Genomic DNA, 19,436 nt, shown 5'->3' with positions numbered 1-19,436 from the left:
GTGGTGCTGAAGACAAGTGTATATCACCACAGCATCCAGCATACGACGTTGGCTGAAGGTAGACGGCGTTGCAGGAGGCGAAAGGTGACCCCCGAGCACTAAGAGAGAGAGAGAGAGAGAGACTGCCTCTCCAGAGTTGTTGTTGTTGTTGAAGATTCGCTACCTGGAACTAAAAGATCCAAGTAGCACTGGCTATGGTGAGCCCGTAGTGGCCTCTCCAGGGAGGCGGTGCCCTTTATATAGTCCGGCGGTGATGACTCATCCGGTGTCAATGCAAGGTGGTCATCTGGTCAACTAGCAAACTGCTCGTTTGTGGCTGGCGGCGCCTTTGTGTTGAGCTGCACCACTGCCAGTTGAAGGTGGCTAACTGCTTGTTGATGGGGGCAAACTACCGGTTAGCAGAGGCACCCAGCTTGCCTCCGAGTCATGCCAGGCCCTGGAGGGTACGGAGAGGTGGCAGGACTGACGACTTATCTGGGCTGGTGTAGATGTAGACTTCCAGTACAGAGGCATTGAAGGTGAGGGGGAAAAGGCAGTTTCACTGTTATGCAGGGGAGTCCTGTGACAGGGTATAACAATTGCCTGAAGCACTGAACTTTAGAAGCTAAAGTACTGCTTGAGTGCTTCATACGCACTCACAACCACTGTGCTGTCTTTCAATTTAGTGGCACAAGACTGTTCTTTAATAATGGATAAAAAACCATTAGTGAATTTACAGTGAGGAAGAGAAAGTGAGAATGGCTTGGTGCCTTTAACACTTCTCTCTCCGTCACGACCACACACAGAACCAATAAAAGATACCATGGCTCCCCACCTAATGTTATTGGATAAGTCTTTTCGTAGTTACTAGACTTGAGCACCCCGGACTTCATTATCAACGTCACTATAAAGGCGGTTTGTGGTAACGTATTTGAAGTGGATAGATTTTCAAGCGTGTGCCGTTAACTCCTTTTGTTAGAGCTGGGCTCCAAGATGTGCTCATTGAGAGGGCGATCACGCCATCTATACATTGTGTGATAAGCCAAACAAATTAAATATTTGCTGCTTGCAACTCATAAATATTTTTACATGAACTTAAATCGTGCTAAAGATTTCAACTTGGTTATTTGTAGCTTACATAATTTTGTTTGGGATATTTAGAGTGTCAATACCTTCATTTTGCTGCACTTACATTTTTTCTCTTGATCTTTATTACTAAGAACTAATGGGGGAATACTTCACAGGCTGGTGACAGCAGCAGCCCATGAACAATGTAAGACCCTTATAACCCGTACCATCTTAGTCCACGACAGACCGGTCCTGGCATCCTCAACCACACCAGCTAAGCCATTTATTTTATTTAATATCTTTAACATTATATTTATTTTTGTATAATTTAAAAAATATTAGGGGTTATTTATGGATAATTGACCCATATTTACATTGGGAAAGACCTGGGTAAATACCGGTTTGCAAACAGTGTTGTTGACTTGTGGAACAGATTACCGGATAACATAAGACATTGAATACCTTGATTGTATCTATCCTAGATTAGACATGTATGAACGAGTTTAGGTGGATATAAGTAGGAGCTACAACATATGCACAAATAGGACTTTTGCAGTTTCCTCAGGAGTTAAGTTCTAAGTGAACTCGGTAATCCCACAACTGTTTAATTACCTCAACATGACAGAAGCGTTTAGGTACGTTGGCTTTCACCTGCTTCAACTGTTCTATCATTCCGACAGCTGCTCTTTGTGGCATACTGGTGGTCAGTGGGTGGTCTATTGACCTCGATTATCCTAACATGTTCCGTATGTGAGAGCAAGAACAGTGACCATACTTTACTGAGAGACGGTGAGTAACGTGTCACTCCTCCTGCAGGACGCCCTGAAGATGGCCCTCACCGCAGGCGACCGTCCCACCCACGCCCGCTGCCTCACCATCCTTGCTGACATCCACCGCCAGTGTCTTGACGTCCAGGTCAGTCTCACTCTCTCACCATTACACTCACCTTCCTTCCCAACCACTTGGACCGGACGCTATTGCGACGGTCTCGCTTCTTGCAGGTCGGCGTTCAATACCCGACCGTCCAAGTGGTTAGGCACCATTCCTCTCCTTCGTCCTATCCTAAACCCTTCCAAGTGTAACGGCTTAGTACTTTCTGCTGATAATTACCGTACCTCACGTTTCTTCTTTGCTGATGTGATATTTTGCTAATATTTTGATTTATTAGATTACGTTCTTAACTGATTAACCAAAGACTGAAAGTCAATCAAAAATAATTCCAAATTCTTATTACCGTAACTCCTTAGTACTAATGCTTTGTCACGTATCAAGAATGTGATGTCAAATGTTGGTAATATCTCATATTTTATTACATATCTTAAGGTTTTTATCTTGTGTTAAGAAGAGAGATCACTCACCAACTCTGGTCTCCAGGGGGCGGCCCTCCAGAGTTACCAGACCATATTTTCATTGTGCTTCCCATATTGTACAACTGTTTTAAGTTTACCTTAAAGCAGCCCGCTGTTGTATACAATAAACGAGTGACTTTTATAAACTAAAAAGATAAAAAATCAATGCCCTATAATATTTAACCAGAGTATAAATAATAATATCTGTAAGGACATGCCAGGGGGCACTTTTTGAGGGGGCTAATGAATGATATAGAATAAAGTAAGTGGATAAATGGGGGATACATTATTCCGGGGCGATGGGATGCATGGCTACAATCACTATGTTGCCATGCACCATCCTGTGGTGCATGGCAACAATCTTTATCAAGCACCTGTGGTGCATGGCTACAATCTTTATCAAGCACCTGTGGTGCATGGCTACAATCATTATGTTGCCATGCACCATCCTGTGGTGCATGGCAACAATCTTTATCAAGCACCTGTGGTGCATGGCTACAATCTTTATCAAGCACCTGTGGTGCATGGCTACAATCATTATGTTGCCATGCACCATCCTGTGGTGCATGGCAACAATCTTTATCAAGCACCTGTGGTGCATGGCTACAATCTTTATCAAGCACCTGTGGTGCATGGCTACAATCTTTATCAAGCACCTGTGGTGCATGGCAACAATCACTATCAAGCACCTGTGGTGCATGGCAACAATCACTATCAAGCACCTAGGGTGCATGGCTACAATCACTCTCAAGCACCTGTGGTGCATGGCAACAATCACTATCAAGCACCTGTGGTGCATGACAACAATCACTCTCAAGCACCTGGGGTGCATGGCTACAATCACTATCAAGCACCTGGGGTGCATGGCTACAATCACTATCAAGCACCTAGGGTGCATGGCTACAATCACTCTCAAGCACCTGTGGTGCATGACAACAATCACTCTCAAGCACCTGTGGTGCATGGCAACAATCACTATCAAGCACCTGGGGTGCATTGCTACAATCTTTATCAAGCACCTGTGGTGCATGGCAACAATCACTATCAAGCACCTGTGGTGCATGGCAACAATCACTCTCAAGCACCTGTGGTGCATGGCAACAATCACTATCAAGCACCTGTGGTGCATGGCTACAATCTTTATCAAGCACCTGTGGTGCATGGCTACAATCACTATCAAGCACCTGTGGTGCATGGCAACAATCACTATCAAGCACCTGTGGTGCATGGCAACAATCACTATCAAGCACCTGGGGTGCATGGCAACAATCACTATCAAGCACCTGTGGTGCATGGCAACAATCACTATCAAGCACCTGTGGTGCATGGCAACAATCACCATCAAGCACCTGTGGTGCATGGCAAGAATCACTCTCAAGCACCTGGGGTGCATGGCAACAATCACTCTCAAGCACCTGGGGTGCATGGCAACAATCGCGTGGAGGGAATACTTGTCACCACACAACACCTGAGTGTCCCGCTGACTATGGAGGGGCCATTGGTCGCTCGAGAGCTCTGGTGATCATTTACAGTATTCGAGAAAGTCCTGAGAGCCTTAGTTGTCTTCCTGGGGTTAAGTGGGTGCCACCGTGTGCCTCCATCATCACCTTCCTGGCCCCGAGTCCACAGCGGGACCTTCCCAGGGACCTCTGACGCTGTGTGAAGTTGTGCCCACTTTGAAGCACTTAGTAATGAAGAGGAATATATTATAAGCAACTATATTGAACATTATCCCTAAAAATATGCGATAAGGTATTCTTAAAGCAATAGAAGTGAGACTGAGGAGTGAGAAGTGATTGGCAATGCTTATGATGCTCTCACACTCTTGAGTTGCAAATTGGGGCACCAAGAGTCAACTCTCATGGCTTCATTCTGTATTACGTGTTCACAATAGAGGGCGGAGAGGGGTAATTAGGTACAAGGCACGATCATCAACTAGGGATCTAATAAACATGGTGTAAAATGGTCCAGCATTGTTTAACACTAAATAGAGTACCCAGTGGTGCCAGGGTCTCTGTATCTCTCTCTCTCTCTTATGAACCATATGTACCTAACAGGCACACAGCCACCATGTTGTTACAATGTTGTGGATACGTTGTATACGGTGGACAGCTGATAAGTCTGGGGAACATACTCTATAGAAAACCAAACCACCTTTTCAGGCTTAATAAGAGTGGTTGGTTGTCACAACAGGAACCAATCCTACTTAGGGAGGGGGCATGAGGGTCGATCCCGACCCACCAATGACACTCTACAATTATAAATCACCATGCAAAGTTGTGTGAGCTAAACGCGTACGTCTGGCAGCCAATCTCAGACAGAAAGATCTGTCTGAGATTGGATGTCAGAAAGATCTACAATTTTATTAATAAAGATAGACTGATGCCAATAGTTTTACCAGCAAGACATTTCAGTGGTTAGAATCTCTCTTTCAACCCCCATGATGAAGGTTGTTCACCTCTCCCCAAGGTTTTGTGCTGCCTACATGTTTCAATGTACTGCTTGTTGACGTTGAAAGCAAAGGGAACACTTATTCTTTTTTGGGGACGAAGAGCTCTGGAATTTTTGTATAGAGATAATAAGACCGAATCCAATGCTTTTCGTATCAAACGATTCAAGTAGAGCATGCAATTGAGTTTGAAAAGTTATTATAACAGTAAAGAAAGTCAGATTGAGGACGAGAGTGTGTGGGGGACTTCACACAAAATCGTTCTGTCCACACAGGTTCTCAGTTGCCACTTGGAGCACATTTCATATCGCAAAATATAATTCTAATGAAAGGCAAGGTAATTCCGAGGAGAGAGCACTATACTATTACAACTGTATAACACTTAGAAGGGATGATGATAAGAATTTGGGGTGAGAAAGGGGGGGGGGGGAAGAATGGTGCCCAACCATTTGGATGGTCGGGGATTGAACGCCGACCTGCATGAAGCGAGACCGTCACTCTACCGTCCAGTCCCGTGCGACATTATGACGCTGTGTGACCTTATTGCTGGTGGTGGGTAGTGTGTTTACATGGTAGTAGTGGAGTACTTCTCATTGGTCGTGTTGCAAGCACTATACTTACGTCAGTGGTCGTGTTGCAAGCACTATACTTACGTCAGTGGTCATGTTGCAAGCACTATACTTACGTCAGTGGTCATGTTGCAAGCACTATACTTACGTCAGTGGTCGTGTTGCAAGCACTATACTTACATCAGTGGTCGTGTTGCAAGCACTATACTTACGGCAGTGGTCGTGTTGCAAGCACTATACTTACATCAGTGGTCGTGTTGCAAGCACTATACTTACGGCAGTGGTCGTGTTGCAAGCACTATACTTACGTCAGTGGTCATGTTGCAAGCACTATACTTACGTCAGTGGTCATGTTGCAAGCACTATACTTACGTCAGTGGTCGTGTTGCAAGCACTATACTTATGTCAGTGGTCGTGTTGCAAGCACTATACTTACATCAGTGGTCGTGTTGCAAGCACTATACTTATGTCAATGGTCGTGTTGCAAGCACTATACTTATGTCAATGGTCGTGTTGCAAGCACTATACTTATGTCAATGGTCGTGTTGCAAGCACTATACTTACATCAATGGTCGTGTTGCAAGCACTATACTTACATCGATGGTCGTGTTGCAAGCACTATACTTACATCAGTGGTCGTGTTGCAAGCACTATACTTACATCAATGGTCGTGTTGCAAGCACTATACTTACATCGATGGTCGTGTTGCAAGCACTATACTTACATCAGTGGTCGTGTTGCAAGCACTATACAGTACTTGCATCAGAGGTCAACACAGGATCCTCACGGGGGAGATGAAACAAGGAGAGGAAGATCTGTGGACTATTCAAGCACCTCCTGTGGCAGCCTACCAAGGAGCCGACTAGAGAAGGTGGAGGTGTGATCTACCAGCTTCCCTAGACTCGGTGTTGACCTAAAATAAAGAAAATGAACATAATTTAAAATATGAAGTACAACCAGAACCAGAGACACCTTCGTTATCGTGCTCGACTACGCTATAGAACTGAAAGAGACACTTGAATAAAAAGTCAAGGAGCAAGACAGAAGAGGAGACTACAGAAGGTTTAGGGATTATCAGCTAGAGATTCAGTTGGAGATCGAAATGAAAAGACAGTCAGAAAATAAGCTGATATAAAGCAAAGAAGCAATGGAACAGTTCCCACCTCGCAGGAGGAAAGTGGACGAAAAGAAGATGAGAAACCCATGGCTCAACAGACAGTGGAAGGAGAAAAAGTAGAAGACATAATAGGCATGGAAACAGTACAAGGACATAGGTACAGACGGAAATAGGGAGTCACTGAAGAGAGCCAGGAATGTTTACACAAGAATCAGAAGGGCAGCAGAGCAGCAGTTTAACATTGCAGGAAAAGCAGAGTCAGGTTATCTTAAGATGATTTCGGGGCTTAGCGTCCCCGCGGCCCGGTCCTCGACCAGACCTCCATTTTGATACACCCCCATTAAGCAGCCCGTAGCAGCTGTCTAACTCCCAGGTACCTATTTACTGCTAGGCGAGCAGGTGCATCAGGGTGAAAGAAACTCTGCCCATTTGTTTCCGCCTCCACCGGGAATAGAACCCGGAACCTGTTGTCTGTCCACAGACAACTGTTCCGAGCTCTGTCCACTCAGCTGTTAGGTCCCTCAATCACAGAGTCAATCAAAGCTGTTGCCCAGCCGTATACGGGGAGAAAACATCTCGGTACGAGACCAAGGCAGACAAGGAGGAACACTCTTGGATAATGGCAAAGACGTGCGTAAAGAACTTATCAAGATGTTCCATCTTCAAACCAGAACCAAATTTGGTGTCCAAGTTAGAGTGACTACAGGCGACCAGAAACAACACAAGACAGAATTGAAGTTAATGTAGATGATGTAAAAATATTTCTGAAGGAATTGGATGTAACAAAAGCAGGAGGACCAGACCAGATGTCACCATGGATATTGAAGGAAGTTAAAGGGGCCTTGTGTTTCCAATCAACTATAGTGTTCAACATAACACTTGAGAAAGGAGACCTACTGGAAATCTGGAAAAAGACAATTGTAATTCCAATATTCAAGAAAATGGGACACATGAAGTACTTAATTATAGACCAGTGTCATTAGTATGTATTCACTGCAAGATTCTAGATTAAAGTCATCAGAAAAAGGATTGTAGAACATGCTTGCGCTCAGGACTATTAGCAAAACTTCTAAAACTTGGTATTTCAGGCTTAATTTTACTGCTAATAATGGTCTGCCTTCAAGAACGGACTCTTTAAGAGTAGTACTCAATGGGACGGCACCTGAAAAACCACCCAATCAGTACCAATTGGGTGGTTTGTAAGCCAAGTGTGATTGTAAGTTTGTAAGTCTGTGTATAAGCCATGAAACTTGGCTTACATACAAAGATAAACAAACTTAATTCTTACGTTATGTTAGAACAAAACAAGGGTGACTACACACTATGTACAAAAGGCTGCACATCCACCAGTAGCATCGTAGCAAGACCACAAATTATAAACCAGTACTGGCAAGTGTTTGTTCCTCTTTTCTGTTTTTTTCCTAAATTTGTCAATAAATCCATTGATACTCGTTCTCATGGTGCTTTACTCCCTGGGTACACAGGAATTGGATTTGGTCCCCATGATATGACCCCTTATCAACATAGGTAGAGGAGGAGGAGCTACCGAGCGGACTGCACACTGGACTTGTGATCCTGTGGTCCCGGGTTCGATCCTAGGCGCCGGCGAGAAACAATGGGCAGAGTTTCTTTCACCCTATGCCCCAGATACCTAGCAGTAAAATAGGTACCTGGGTGTTAGTCAGCTGTCACAGGCTGCTTCCTGGGGGTGGAGGCCTGGTCGAGGACCGGGCCGCGGGGACACTAAAGCCCCGAAATCATCTCAACATAATCTCAAGATAAGATAGGAGGAGGAAGGCCACAGGGACACACTATTAAGAGTACGCAGCTTGTTACCAGTAACAGAAGACCAACAACCCTGCCAACGGGCAAGGATGGAGGAATGAATAACTGGGTAAAAGTTGGAATAAGGAATACCTTTATGAGAAATGGGACAAGTGCGGATAGCTTTCATAGCGGCAGCGTCTGCATGCTTATTTAATAAGAGACCAATATGGCTGGGAACCCAGCAAAACTCAACTGTTTTAAATCTTCTGGAGATAAGAAACAGCCAATTTTGAATCAAGACTACCACCGGATGGGCTGGATTAAAGGACTCCAGAGCCATGAGGGCACTGCGAGAGTCAACTACAACCACAAAGGAGGATTGACAGCAAGAAAGCAGGAGACGAAGAGCACAGAGAATAGCATAAAGTTCTGCCGTGAAGATGCTAGTCTCCGGAGGCAGGCAACACGTATAGGTGTGGTCAGGAAAAATAACAGAGTAGCCTACACCGTCTGCAGACTTAGATCCATCGGTGAAGATGGAAATGGAGCGGAAGTGTGTAAGTTTACCCTTACTAAGGGTAAACTTAGTAAGGATGGAGGGAAGGGAGCGGGAGGACAGACCAGAAGCGGACGGACGAGGTCCGGAAGAGGGGGAGACAACCGAGAGAGGCCGTCAAACACAGCAGGAGGAAGGGGGGCACAAACCGGGGAGCGCACCTCAGCAAGGGCAGCAACCGAGAGGGAATCGGGGGCGAAAGAAACCTCCATAGCCAGGACTGGGGGCCCGACCACCGAAATGGGAGGGGACATTGCAGTAGAGCCAGAGGTAGGGGAGCAAGGAAAAAAGCGATGCCTTCTTACCCGCTGGGGAGGAGGAAGGAGAGGAGCCAGGCTTACGTTTCTGACTCAAAGAGACAGGTGTTCCAGCAACAACGTACTGGGCGACAGACTCAATTGTCTCAACAGGAGAAGAACAACGGGAGTGAACAATATGGAGATTGCTGGGAGGATGATGGACATCAGCCTGGACAGACAGGCAGCACGGAAGGCCAAGAGACTGTGGGGAGGGTTGGGAAGAAGGATCGGGGGGAGAAGGGAAAGAAGACACAAGAGACATGGCAGAATGGGTAGGAAGGGGGGAACTCCAGAAGGAGAATCAGGAGAGAGATCTTTCGGGACAGAACGTAAAGGAACAGGGGAGGAGGCGGTGGGCGTGTCCGGGACCAAGGCCTGGAAACGGTTGTGGGACTGACGAAGGTGGGAAGGATGAGGAGAGGTAGAACCCAACACGCGAGCATAAGATACACCAGTGAAAGGGTGGAGACTACGTTGGCGTCTCTCTTCAGGCAAATTCAAACGATCCCGGTGTTTCAAGCTGAGAACAGCTTCCTCAAGCTTGTAGTATATACACGTGTCGGAGAAGGTAAGGTGGGCCTCACCACAATTGAGGCAGCGAGCCTGGGGAGAAGAGTAATCTGTCTTGGAGTGGTCATCGCCCCCGCACATGGGGCATAGAGAAACAAGACTTGTGCATTTGAGGGCACCGTGGCCGAACTTCCAGCACTTATTACAAAGTCTAGGAGAGGGGATGTACTCCTGAATGGAGCACCTGACACCAGCAAGAATGATAGAGAGCAGAAGGGTCCTACTATCGAAGGGGCCGATGGCGGCGACCACGAAGGGGTCGAGTGAACAAGTCGACCTGCAGGACAGGATGGCCTTGGGCTTCGAGTATATGTTTAATATCCTCATGGCAGTCATTAAGGTCCCTAATACCAGTTGCAACATGGTGTGGGAGGTGAACAGTGCCAACACTGGCATTTAACCGAGCGTTTTTGGAGACCCGAATAGGGCTCTTCCCAATGCGGCTAAGTGGATAGCTGCATCTGGAGAAGGAGCAGCAACGACATGTGTACCAAAACAGGTGGGGTTAAAAGTAACAGAGGCACTTACTGAATCAACAAGGTGTTTATGGAGGGAGAAATCGTCAGGAGGTGTAGAATGCAGAGGGAGGAGATCAAAGTATTTAGCCCACGAAGCAGGACCAAACAAGGCATTGAACGTATTAGTATGGGAAGGAATTGTGCGAGTGCAGCCGTGGCGGAGACGGCGTTGAGAACCCCCAGAGAGAGAGGGGGGGGGGGGTGTAAAGAGCACAGAAGTCACAATGAGAGACCGAGCCGTGCCAGGGGACGAGGTGGTCACCACTGGGGGCTTGGTGCTTGACCCAACCACAGAGGAGGGAGGGGAGCCGAGGGGAATAGTCAGGAGGGTCAGAGGAGGAACTAGGTCTGGGCCCAATGTAACGGGAGCCCGGTCTTCCAACACAGTCCGATTCAGGGGCTTGGTCGCCCACCCGACGAGTCTGAGAAGTCATAAGAGGAACAGTATTCAGCGATATGAAAACGAGAGGTAATACTTTCATTCACGAATATGCCCCCACACCCACCACGGAACCACAATTAGAGGATAAGACACCCAACAAGAGACATGTTGCCGGTCTTGCCGGGGCCTCCCAGGGGTGCATCTTGAGTATACGCCCCACAAACGCCACCTTAAGAACCGTCAGTCCGCCGAGATCGGGTTCAGTGACGAAAGAAGGGTTGACAATAAGAGCGTCTCCTCGTTCTCGATGTTGGGTACCACAGTTCTACGGGTGAGAGTGTATGCCTCCCCAAACAGGGCATGAAAACAGAAGAAGTCCAAAATAATAATCAAGACTGGGAAAAGTTTGGCAGGAAATGACAATTAGAAAGGAGAAGGGGGGGGGGAGGAAAATGAAACAAGGAAAAGGAAAAGATTTCTGGCAAAATTGGTGAAAACAGCAGCAGGAGCATAAGGCTTCAAAAGGACAGAGGACTGTCTCATGGAGCATCACACTCTGGCGGCCGCCCACCAAGACCCCTCACAACGACAAAGGGCCAGAAAGGGAGGGGGTCCTTGCAACAAATCTTAAGTTGAGAACACTTTGTTTTGACCTATGCTTTACAACAAATCTAAAGTTGAGAACACTTTGTTTTGACCTATGCTTTACAACAAATTATTTAGGACTGGAAGTGGGAAACGGTCAGCAATAGTTACTGTTCAGCTTCCGGTAGTCGATTACTGGTCTCCATGTCCCATCTTGTTTTGGTACAAGAATTAATGGAGCGTTCCATGGTGAAATACTTTGCTCTATTACATCATCCTGTATCATTTCCTCTATAAGCCTCTCAGCTCCTGCTCTCTGAGAATGTGGTAAACGATAAGCTGGTACATAAATTGGTCTAGTTCCTGGCTCAAGGGGAATTTTTATGTGTAATAAGAGGATTAAGACCTAACTTTACTCCTGGTAAAGCTACAACTGCTCTATTTATGTTCAAAATTTCCAAACGTTGAAGCATGGAGTCAGGGAAATCAGTAGGACTGAGGTGCTGCGCTTACACCTCTGGCTGAGATCCACATTCTCCTGGTGTGAGTGTACACACCCCATACTCCATGGAAACATCATCCACCACTTGCATAGGTAACGAGTAATGGGCAAAATCTACAATGTGACTGCCAAACTGAAGATAGATGTCGGCACTGCTAGTATTTGCAATGTACAATGTAACTATACCATCCTGCACTACATGTCAGGAAGGTTCAACATATGTACTGTTTACTTTACACGTTTCACTCTCTGCAATAACATCCGATAACTTGGGCACTTAACTCTTACTCTTGTGAGAGAGTGAGAGTGCAACAGTGTCAGCAGCCGTAAAACCAATAACCTCAGATATGGCGCCGCTAGGCGAGCAAGACAATGAGAATCTGTTAGGACATCTCCCTCCAGAAAGTCTTGATACTCACTCTCCTGAGCAACTGCACAACTACGATGCTTCAATTGAGTGCCTGTTTTCTCGGGTATGCTACTGTGACGTGGCCATGTGACATGTCACCTGTGAATATTGACAAATAACACTGAATACTGTGAATATTCACAAAGTGAATATTGTCAACAACTAGGCATGTTATAGAAAATGTGATGTCCTTATCTGGAGTGAGAGGTCTATTTCCCTTTTGCCTGCTACTTTATACCCTGAACACCACTCAGAAAAGGTATTGGTGACTCTCTCACCGTAACAGAGTGCTTACTTGCAATATCTCTAGGAGCTGAAGGCTTGACAATATTTATTTTGGCACCTGAATCTATAAAGACTTTTAAAACTCTACTATGAACATGGGCGGATACTAGAGTACCATCACTAGAAACTGTACAATTTACTGCTTGTAACTTACATTGCTTAGGGTGTCTGCATCTGGTCTGGGTCAAACTCACTTGGGTTCTGTCAACATCTACAACTGGTCTATTGTCAGTGTCCTCCTCTGTCAAGTGTCCGGATCTATTTTGGATACCTACTGAATAAACAGGGATGGCACTGGGACTGCCTAACTTGATTGGGTTAGGAGGTTGCTTTGAGATTTCCCTGACAACGTGAAGTAAACAGTCTGACCACTAGAGTTCTGTGATCTGGTATTGTAATTGGAGTGATTATTGGAATTACGGGAATACTGATACTGTCTTGAACACTGTGCGCATTGCCAAGTATGACCATGGGGCCCCACGAACTGGAGAGAACCTCTGCTGAGCTCTACAATCTGCTGTGTGGTGGCCAACTTGTTTATTGTACTGTGCAATATGGGAGCCTTGAGTTATTGGATTAATGAGGAGATCAATAAAATTGTTTAAGGGGGGGGGGTGATGGCCATGGTGCGGACCAGCAATTCTTTGTCAAGTGGTTAGATTTTCCACAATACCAATACGAGGCAATGGTTGGTCATGGGCTGTAGTGGCTAGGCAACTTAGGAGGAGGGGAATTTGACTGTGGGTTACGACCATTGGTGTGCTTATGCGACCAAGTATTTTGTGAGTTTGTAGGAGGAGAGCACTGAGGGCTTGACACTATATTTACCTGGTCAGGGGGGTGGCAACAGGTTGGCATTTTGAGGAGCTAATTTCTCTGCAGCATTATTAATAGCTTTAAAAACTTCCCTAAGTTCATGTGTAGGACCAAATTTGACTGTTCAAGAAGAGATTTGGTGTGTCCAGGGGCAAAATGCATTAGTGTCCTAAATCCTATCATTTTGGCCAATGCTGCTTGGGTCAGTATATGTTGTTTGTTCACCCATGATGAACTCAACATTGCAGTCTCTAAGGCGTACAAATACTGATCTAATTGGCTAGTAAATGCATTATAAGATTCACCAGGTTGCATGGTGGCATTTGCAATTTTCTTAACTACTCTGTATGGGTCTGCATCTCCCTTATTGACAAAACGGTGGCAGAATTTTTTTTTTAAAGGTTTCCCGTGACTGGAAACTAACGATGGCTTTTTCATCTATGACCACTTGTGCATCACCTCGAGTGTTGTCGATTGGTAATGTAGTGAATGGTAAATAGTCAGCATCAGAAGGCTCGGAAAAACTAAACCATGACTCGAGGAAACAAGATTCTCTAGCAAAGAGAGGTATAGCCATCTCCTGTGATGATCGCTGAACATTAATTCGAGTAGCCTCTCCATTTGATCCAGAAGGAGCTACAACATAGTAGTTATCTACAGGCCATCAAACTTAGACAGAATGGAAGTAAGTAAGTACTTATCAAAAGAAGGCACCAAACCAGGAAGGCTATGTAGCATCATCAAATGTGCGGAATAATCAGAGGGCGCTAAATATCAGCAAGGATGCCAATACGAGAACAGAAACGCATAAGGCGAACGATATCAAAAGTATCCGAGTCACCAAGAATTCTACCGAGGGACAAGTAACCGCGGGGAATGGTCGGAAAACAAGAGACACGCTTGTCCCGTAAGTCAGAACATTCAAGAAGGATATGCACGACCGTAGGAGGGACAATGCAATTTGGACAATAAAGAGCAGGGTGGCGCTCCATTAAGTGACCATGAGTTAAGCGAGTATTGCCAATACGCAACCTCGCCAGAGCCGTTTCCCATTGCCAGTTACGGTGGTAGAAAGACGGCCATGAGGACACACAACTCTTAATAGTACGCAGTTTGTTACCAGTAAAAGAAGACCAACAAGCCTGCCAACTGGTAAGGGTGGAGGAATGAATAACTGGGTAAAAGTCAAAATAAGGAATACTGTTACGAGAGATGGGACAAGAGTGGGCAGCTTCCCTAGCGGCAGCATCCACATGCTCATTTAAAGAGACACCAATATGGCTGGGAACCCAGCAAAATTCAACCAACCGGATGAACTGGATTGAAGGACCCAAGAGCCATGAGGGCACTACGAGAGTCAACGACAACTACAAAGGAAGATTGATAACAAGAAAGAAAGAGACGAGGAGTGTAGAGAATAGCATAAAGTTCCGCTGTGAAGATACTAGTCTCCGGGGGTAAGCGACACATATAAGTGCTGTCAGGAAAACCAACAGAGTAGCCTACACCGTCTGCAGACGGTGAAGATGGAAACGGAGCTGGAGTGTGAAGAAAAGTGCTCAAGGAAAAGGCATTTCAGGACCATAGGAGGAGTAAAAGCTTTAGTGACGTGAGTTAAGGATCAACAAAACTTCGGAAGGGGGACTCTCCACGGGGGCAAAGAAGGAATAACATGAGGAGAAATATTAGAAATACGAACTGAAAGAGAATCCTGTAAGCGAGATAACCGGACAGAAAGAGGGAGGTGGTGAAGAGGAACAGGAACCGCAGGAGGGGTAAAAGTTAAAGCATGACAAGCGAGAGGAAGGATGCTGCAAGGACTGCACAAGATAGCGAAGACAGTAGCGATCACGGGGGTTCTGGAGAGATAGGAAGCCAGTGTCAACATACAAGCTGAGATCGGGAGTCGAACGAAAGGCACCAGAACTGAGGCGTAACCCAGTATGGTGCAAAGCATCAAGACGATGAAGAGTAGAAGGAGAAGCAGACGAGTAAGCAGGGCAACCATAATCAAGTTTAGACAGGACGAGAGAGGAATGTAAAGCAAGGAGAGTGCACCTATCCGCTCCCCAAGAAGTATGGGACAACACCTGAAGGAGGGTACTTGCCTTAGAGCATTCCTCTCGGAGGTAAGAGATAGGGGGCGACCAAAACAAATGAGTGTCAAAAATCAGCCCCAAAAGCTTAGCGGAATCCTTGTACACAATGAGGTGACAATAAAGCGACAAAGATAGACGAAGAATGACACGTTTCTGAGTAAAAGTCATAGCACAAGTCTTAGATGTAGAGAACCTGAAGCCATGATCGGTGGCCCAAGACGACACGGCATCAATCACAAGTTGAAGCCAGCATTGAAGGAGAGGCGAATCATCACCCCGACAGCAAAGGGCATGATCGTCGACATAGAGAGCAGAGAAGACGTCAGAAGGAAGAGAGGAAAGAAGACCATTGAGGGCAACCAGAAAAAGAGTAGTGCTCAGAACACGCTTGGGGTACACCTTCGTATTGCTGAAAAGAGGCAGAGAGAGCAGTACCAAGCCTCTCCTGAAAAGAACGACGAGAGAGGAAGCTGGGGAGAAAGAGAGGGAGATGACCACGAAGGCCAAAAGAATGAAGCTGGGATAGAATATGATATCGCCAAGTGGTGTCATAAGCCTTTTCCAGGTCAAAAAGGACGGCAACAACGAAGATCTTTGCAGTAAAAGCAGTACGAATATAGACCTCCAATTTCACCAGGACATCTGTTGTGCTGCGGCACTTGTGGAAACCAAATTGAGAAGGGGTTAGGTGGCGATAGTGTTCTAAGAACCACATCAGACGAACGTTAACCATACGTTCAAAGAGTTTGCAGTCACTAATCGTGAGGGCAATAGGGCGAAAGTCCTTAGGGGAAATCCCCAGAGACCCTGGTTTTCAAACAGGGAGGACAACAGCATCGAGCCAGTCCTCGGGGACTGACGACGACTCCCAGATCCGATTATACACACTCAGTAAATATTGAGACGTGCACGGAGGGAGAAAGGGAAGCATCTCATAATGAATGCCATCAGAGCCCGCCGCCGTAGAACCGCAGAGAGCCAGGGCTGATCAAAGTTCAGAGAGAGAGAAGGGATCATTATAGGGAAGTCGGAGATGAGTGCAGAAATCTAAAGAACAAGATTCAAGGACAGGTTTACGAAGAAGGGGAACCAGGGGCCAAAGCGGACATAATGCTCGTGAGATCTTAAATTCTCGATGGAGGAATCAATTGTTTCGAGTGTGACAGCTTAGAGAAGAGCAAGATTCTCATCGCTTTTCTTGGTGACAGGTGTGTATGATACTTGAATGGTGGGATACAGACAAAGAGGAATAACAGAGACAGGTAGATTGTACTTAAAAGGAATGTTGAGTTTAATGAGATTGTAGGTACTGTTGCTCAGCCATTTATCATAAAAGGAGTGAGTTGGTATGTCGGCACCTGTCAATAGGGTGTTAACAGCACTAAATAATTTGTCTCTGAGCAATGCAGGAGATGTAGGGTCTCTCATGACTTTAAGGCAAAAGGTCATGTTGACTTGCATGATTCTCTCTAGTATGGTTGGAAGCTTCAGTTCTTCCCTCATGTTGATGATTCTTGTGCATCTCGGGGCACCAAGAATTATCCTCATGGCTTCATTCTGTACTACTTCAAGATTGTCCAACACAGAGGAGGGGAAATTAATTAAGTGCAAAGCATTATAATCAACGAGAGATCTAACAACTTTTAACTTTTTTTTTATTAATATATGAGGTACATCTGCATTTGTGCAGCTACCCTAGACTATATGAAGTGGAGTACAGTGTGTCAAAAAAGCTAACTAGGTGATGCTAAAAAATCCCCATCACACAGGATGGTTAGTCATACAGAGGCATGTGATAAGCAGTCTGCACTGGCAGACTCCGGATGTATTTTGAGGATATCATCAACACAAGATTGAATAAGATAGCAGTGGTAATAAAAGTCCCCCATCTCGCAGGATGGTTAGTCATACAGGGCCATATGTTTAGTAGCCTGCACTGGCAAATTTTGGGTACACTGTGAGGATATCTTCAAGAATACGAAAGTGAATAAAGTAATTGCAGAGCTCCAGGTACCTCATGCCAACTGGTCTGAAAGGTCTAATAACTGGGCATTCAGTGATGTTGTGCTGGAGATCGTGCCGTAGTTCCTGCTCACAGAGTTCACAACTGGAGTGCTCAGGATTGGGAGACCCGTCACCTGCAGCCACCTGCCACAGGTAACGGTAACCCAACCTGATCCTTGCAACCACAGTGTCGCACAGTCTAGTGGACGTTTTGTGCTGCCCATAGATATAGGCTTCAGATCTGAACAAATCATAGCTATTTATACTAGTACTTTCAGGTCGTTGGGAGTCAGTAAGTTCTTTCCTATCAGATCTGAGTGTTTGGACCAATACAGTTTTGACAGCAGAGATGGGGATACCTAGATCTAATTCAACTTCAAACTTGTTACACGCTAATTTGGCTGCAATGTCTGTCTCATTATGATGGGTTATATTTATGTGCGAAGGTATCCATACAAAGGAAATTCGAAACCCTTTACTCTGTGCATCAATTAGGTCATTTATAATTGGGAGTATGAGGTTCTTTCTGTCGATCTTCCAAGAGAAGTTTTCGTTTGCTTGAAGAGCAGACTTTGAATCACAAAATATTATTCCTCCTCCAATGTTTTTTAATGTACTGGTAGCTAGGTATAATGCTGCTAGTTCTGCTTGTGTGGAGGTCAGCCAGTTGTTTAACCTGACACTGACAGTCTTTGTGCAAATATTATTTCTATAAAACCTACATGCTGCTGCAGTCCGTCCAGTAGAGGATTGGACTGATCCGTCGGTGTAGACACAGTGCTCGTGAGATCTTAAACTCTCGATGGAGGAGGCAATTGTTTCAAGTGTGACAGCTTTGAGAAGAGCAAGATTCTCATTATCTTTCTTGGTGACAGGTGTGTATCATACTTGAATGGTGGGGTACAGATAAAGAGGTATATCAGAGACAGGTAGATTGCACTTAAAAGGAATGTTAAGTTTAATGAGATTGTAAGCATTGTTGCTCAGCCAATTATCATAAAAGGAGTGAGTTGGTATGTCGGCACCAGTCAAAAGGGTGTTAACAGCACTAAATAATTTGTCTCTGAGCAATGCAGGAGATGTAGGGTCTCTCATGACTTTAAGGCAAAAGGTGGTGTTGACTTGCATTATTCTCTCTAGTATGGTTGGAAGCTTGAGTTCTTCCCTCATGTTGATGATTCTTGTGCATCTTGGGGCACCAAGAATTATCCTCATGGCCTCATTCTGTACTACTTCAAGATTGTCCAACACAGAGGAGGGGAAATTAATTAAGTGCAGAGCATTATAATCAACGAGAGATCTAACAAACATCATATAGAATAGTCTAGCATATTTAATATTGATACCAATATTCTTACCAGTAAGTGTTCTCAATGGTTTTAGTCTTTCTTTTAACCTACGGTGTAGACCATTTACAATGTCACTGTTAATACCAACTCCAAGGTATTTGTGCTGCCCACACGTTTCAATGTTCTGGTTGTTGACCTTGAAAGCTATAGGGACATGAGTTTTCTCTTGGGGATGGAGAACTCTGGATTTAGTTATAGAGATAACAAGACCACATTCAATGCTTTTAGCAAGTAGAGCTACATATGCTGCTTAAGTCTACGCTAACAACACATACACTTTCATCTTACACACCAGCACCCTTGTGACTAGCACCGCGCAACCCCCCCCCCCCCCTCTCGCACACCTCCTGTGACTAGAACCACGCGACCCCCCCCCCCCCTCTCGCACACCTCCTGTGACTAGAACCACGCGACCCCCCCCCCCCTCTCGCACACCTCCTGTGACTAGAACCACGCGACACCCCCCCCCCTCTCGAACACCTCCTGTGACTAGAACCACACGACCTGGTACACCTGCCCAGATGTGCACGTCCGGTTCTAGTCACATATTCCACTACTGGGGGGTATGAATGTGACTCTGGCACGCTGTTCCCTTTTGAATTACGGGGACCCGAACCTGCCAATGTTTATCCTATAACCCCAGACCATTCCCTCTGCCAATTGGGTGAGACTTATCCTAAACGTCTCGCCTCCAACTTTGAAGAAACAGACAGACATTCTATGTTATAGTACAGATTATATTCCGAGAAAGTGTACTAATTTTG

The 19,436-nt window shown here is 45.5% G+C and overlaps 1 protein-coding gene across 1 annotated transcript in view; it reads left to right on the top strand.

The window, feature by feature from the left end:
* Nucleotides 1–19,436, top strand: part of LOC123760171 (43 kDa receptor-associated protein of the synapse) — a gene marked incomplete at its 5' end in the record, with an annotated part of 183,238 nt that overhangs the window by 102,835 nt on the left and 60,967 nt on the right. Inside the window, one exon of the mRNA XM_069325620.1 lies at nucleotides 1,864–1,962. Within this exon, the coding sequence (XP_069181721.1) occupies nucleotides 1,864–1,962 (99 nt within the window). The remainder of the gene's footprint in view (nucleotides 1–1,863; nucleotides 1,963–19,436) is intronic.

Source organism: Procambarus clarkii, chromosome 16 (assembly GCF_040958095.1).
Source record: "Procambarus clarkii isolate CNS0578487 chromosome 16, FALCON_Pclarkii_2.0, whole genome shotgun sequence".
Classification (NCBI taxonomy): domain Eukaryota; kingdom Metazoa; phylum Arthropoda; class Malacostraca; order Decapoda; family Cambaridae; genus Procambarus; species Procambarus clarkii.
The sequence above is the reverse complement of the archived record's forward strand: the minus strand, read 5'-3'. Positions and strand labels throughout refer to the sequence as shown.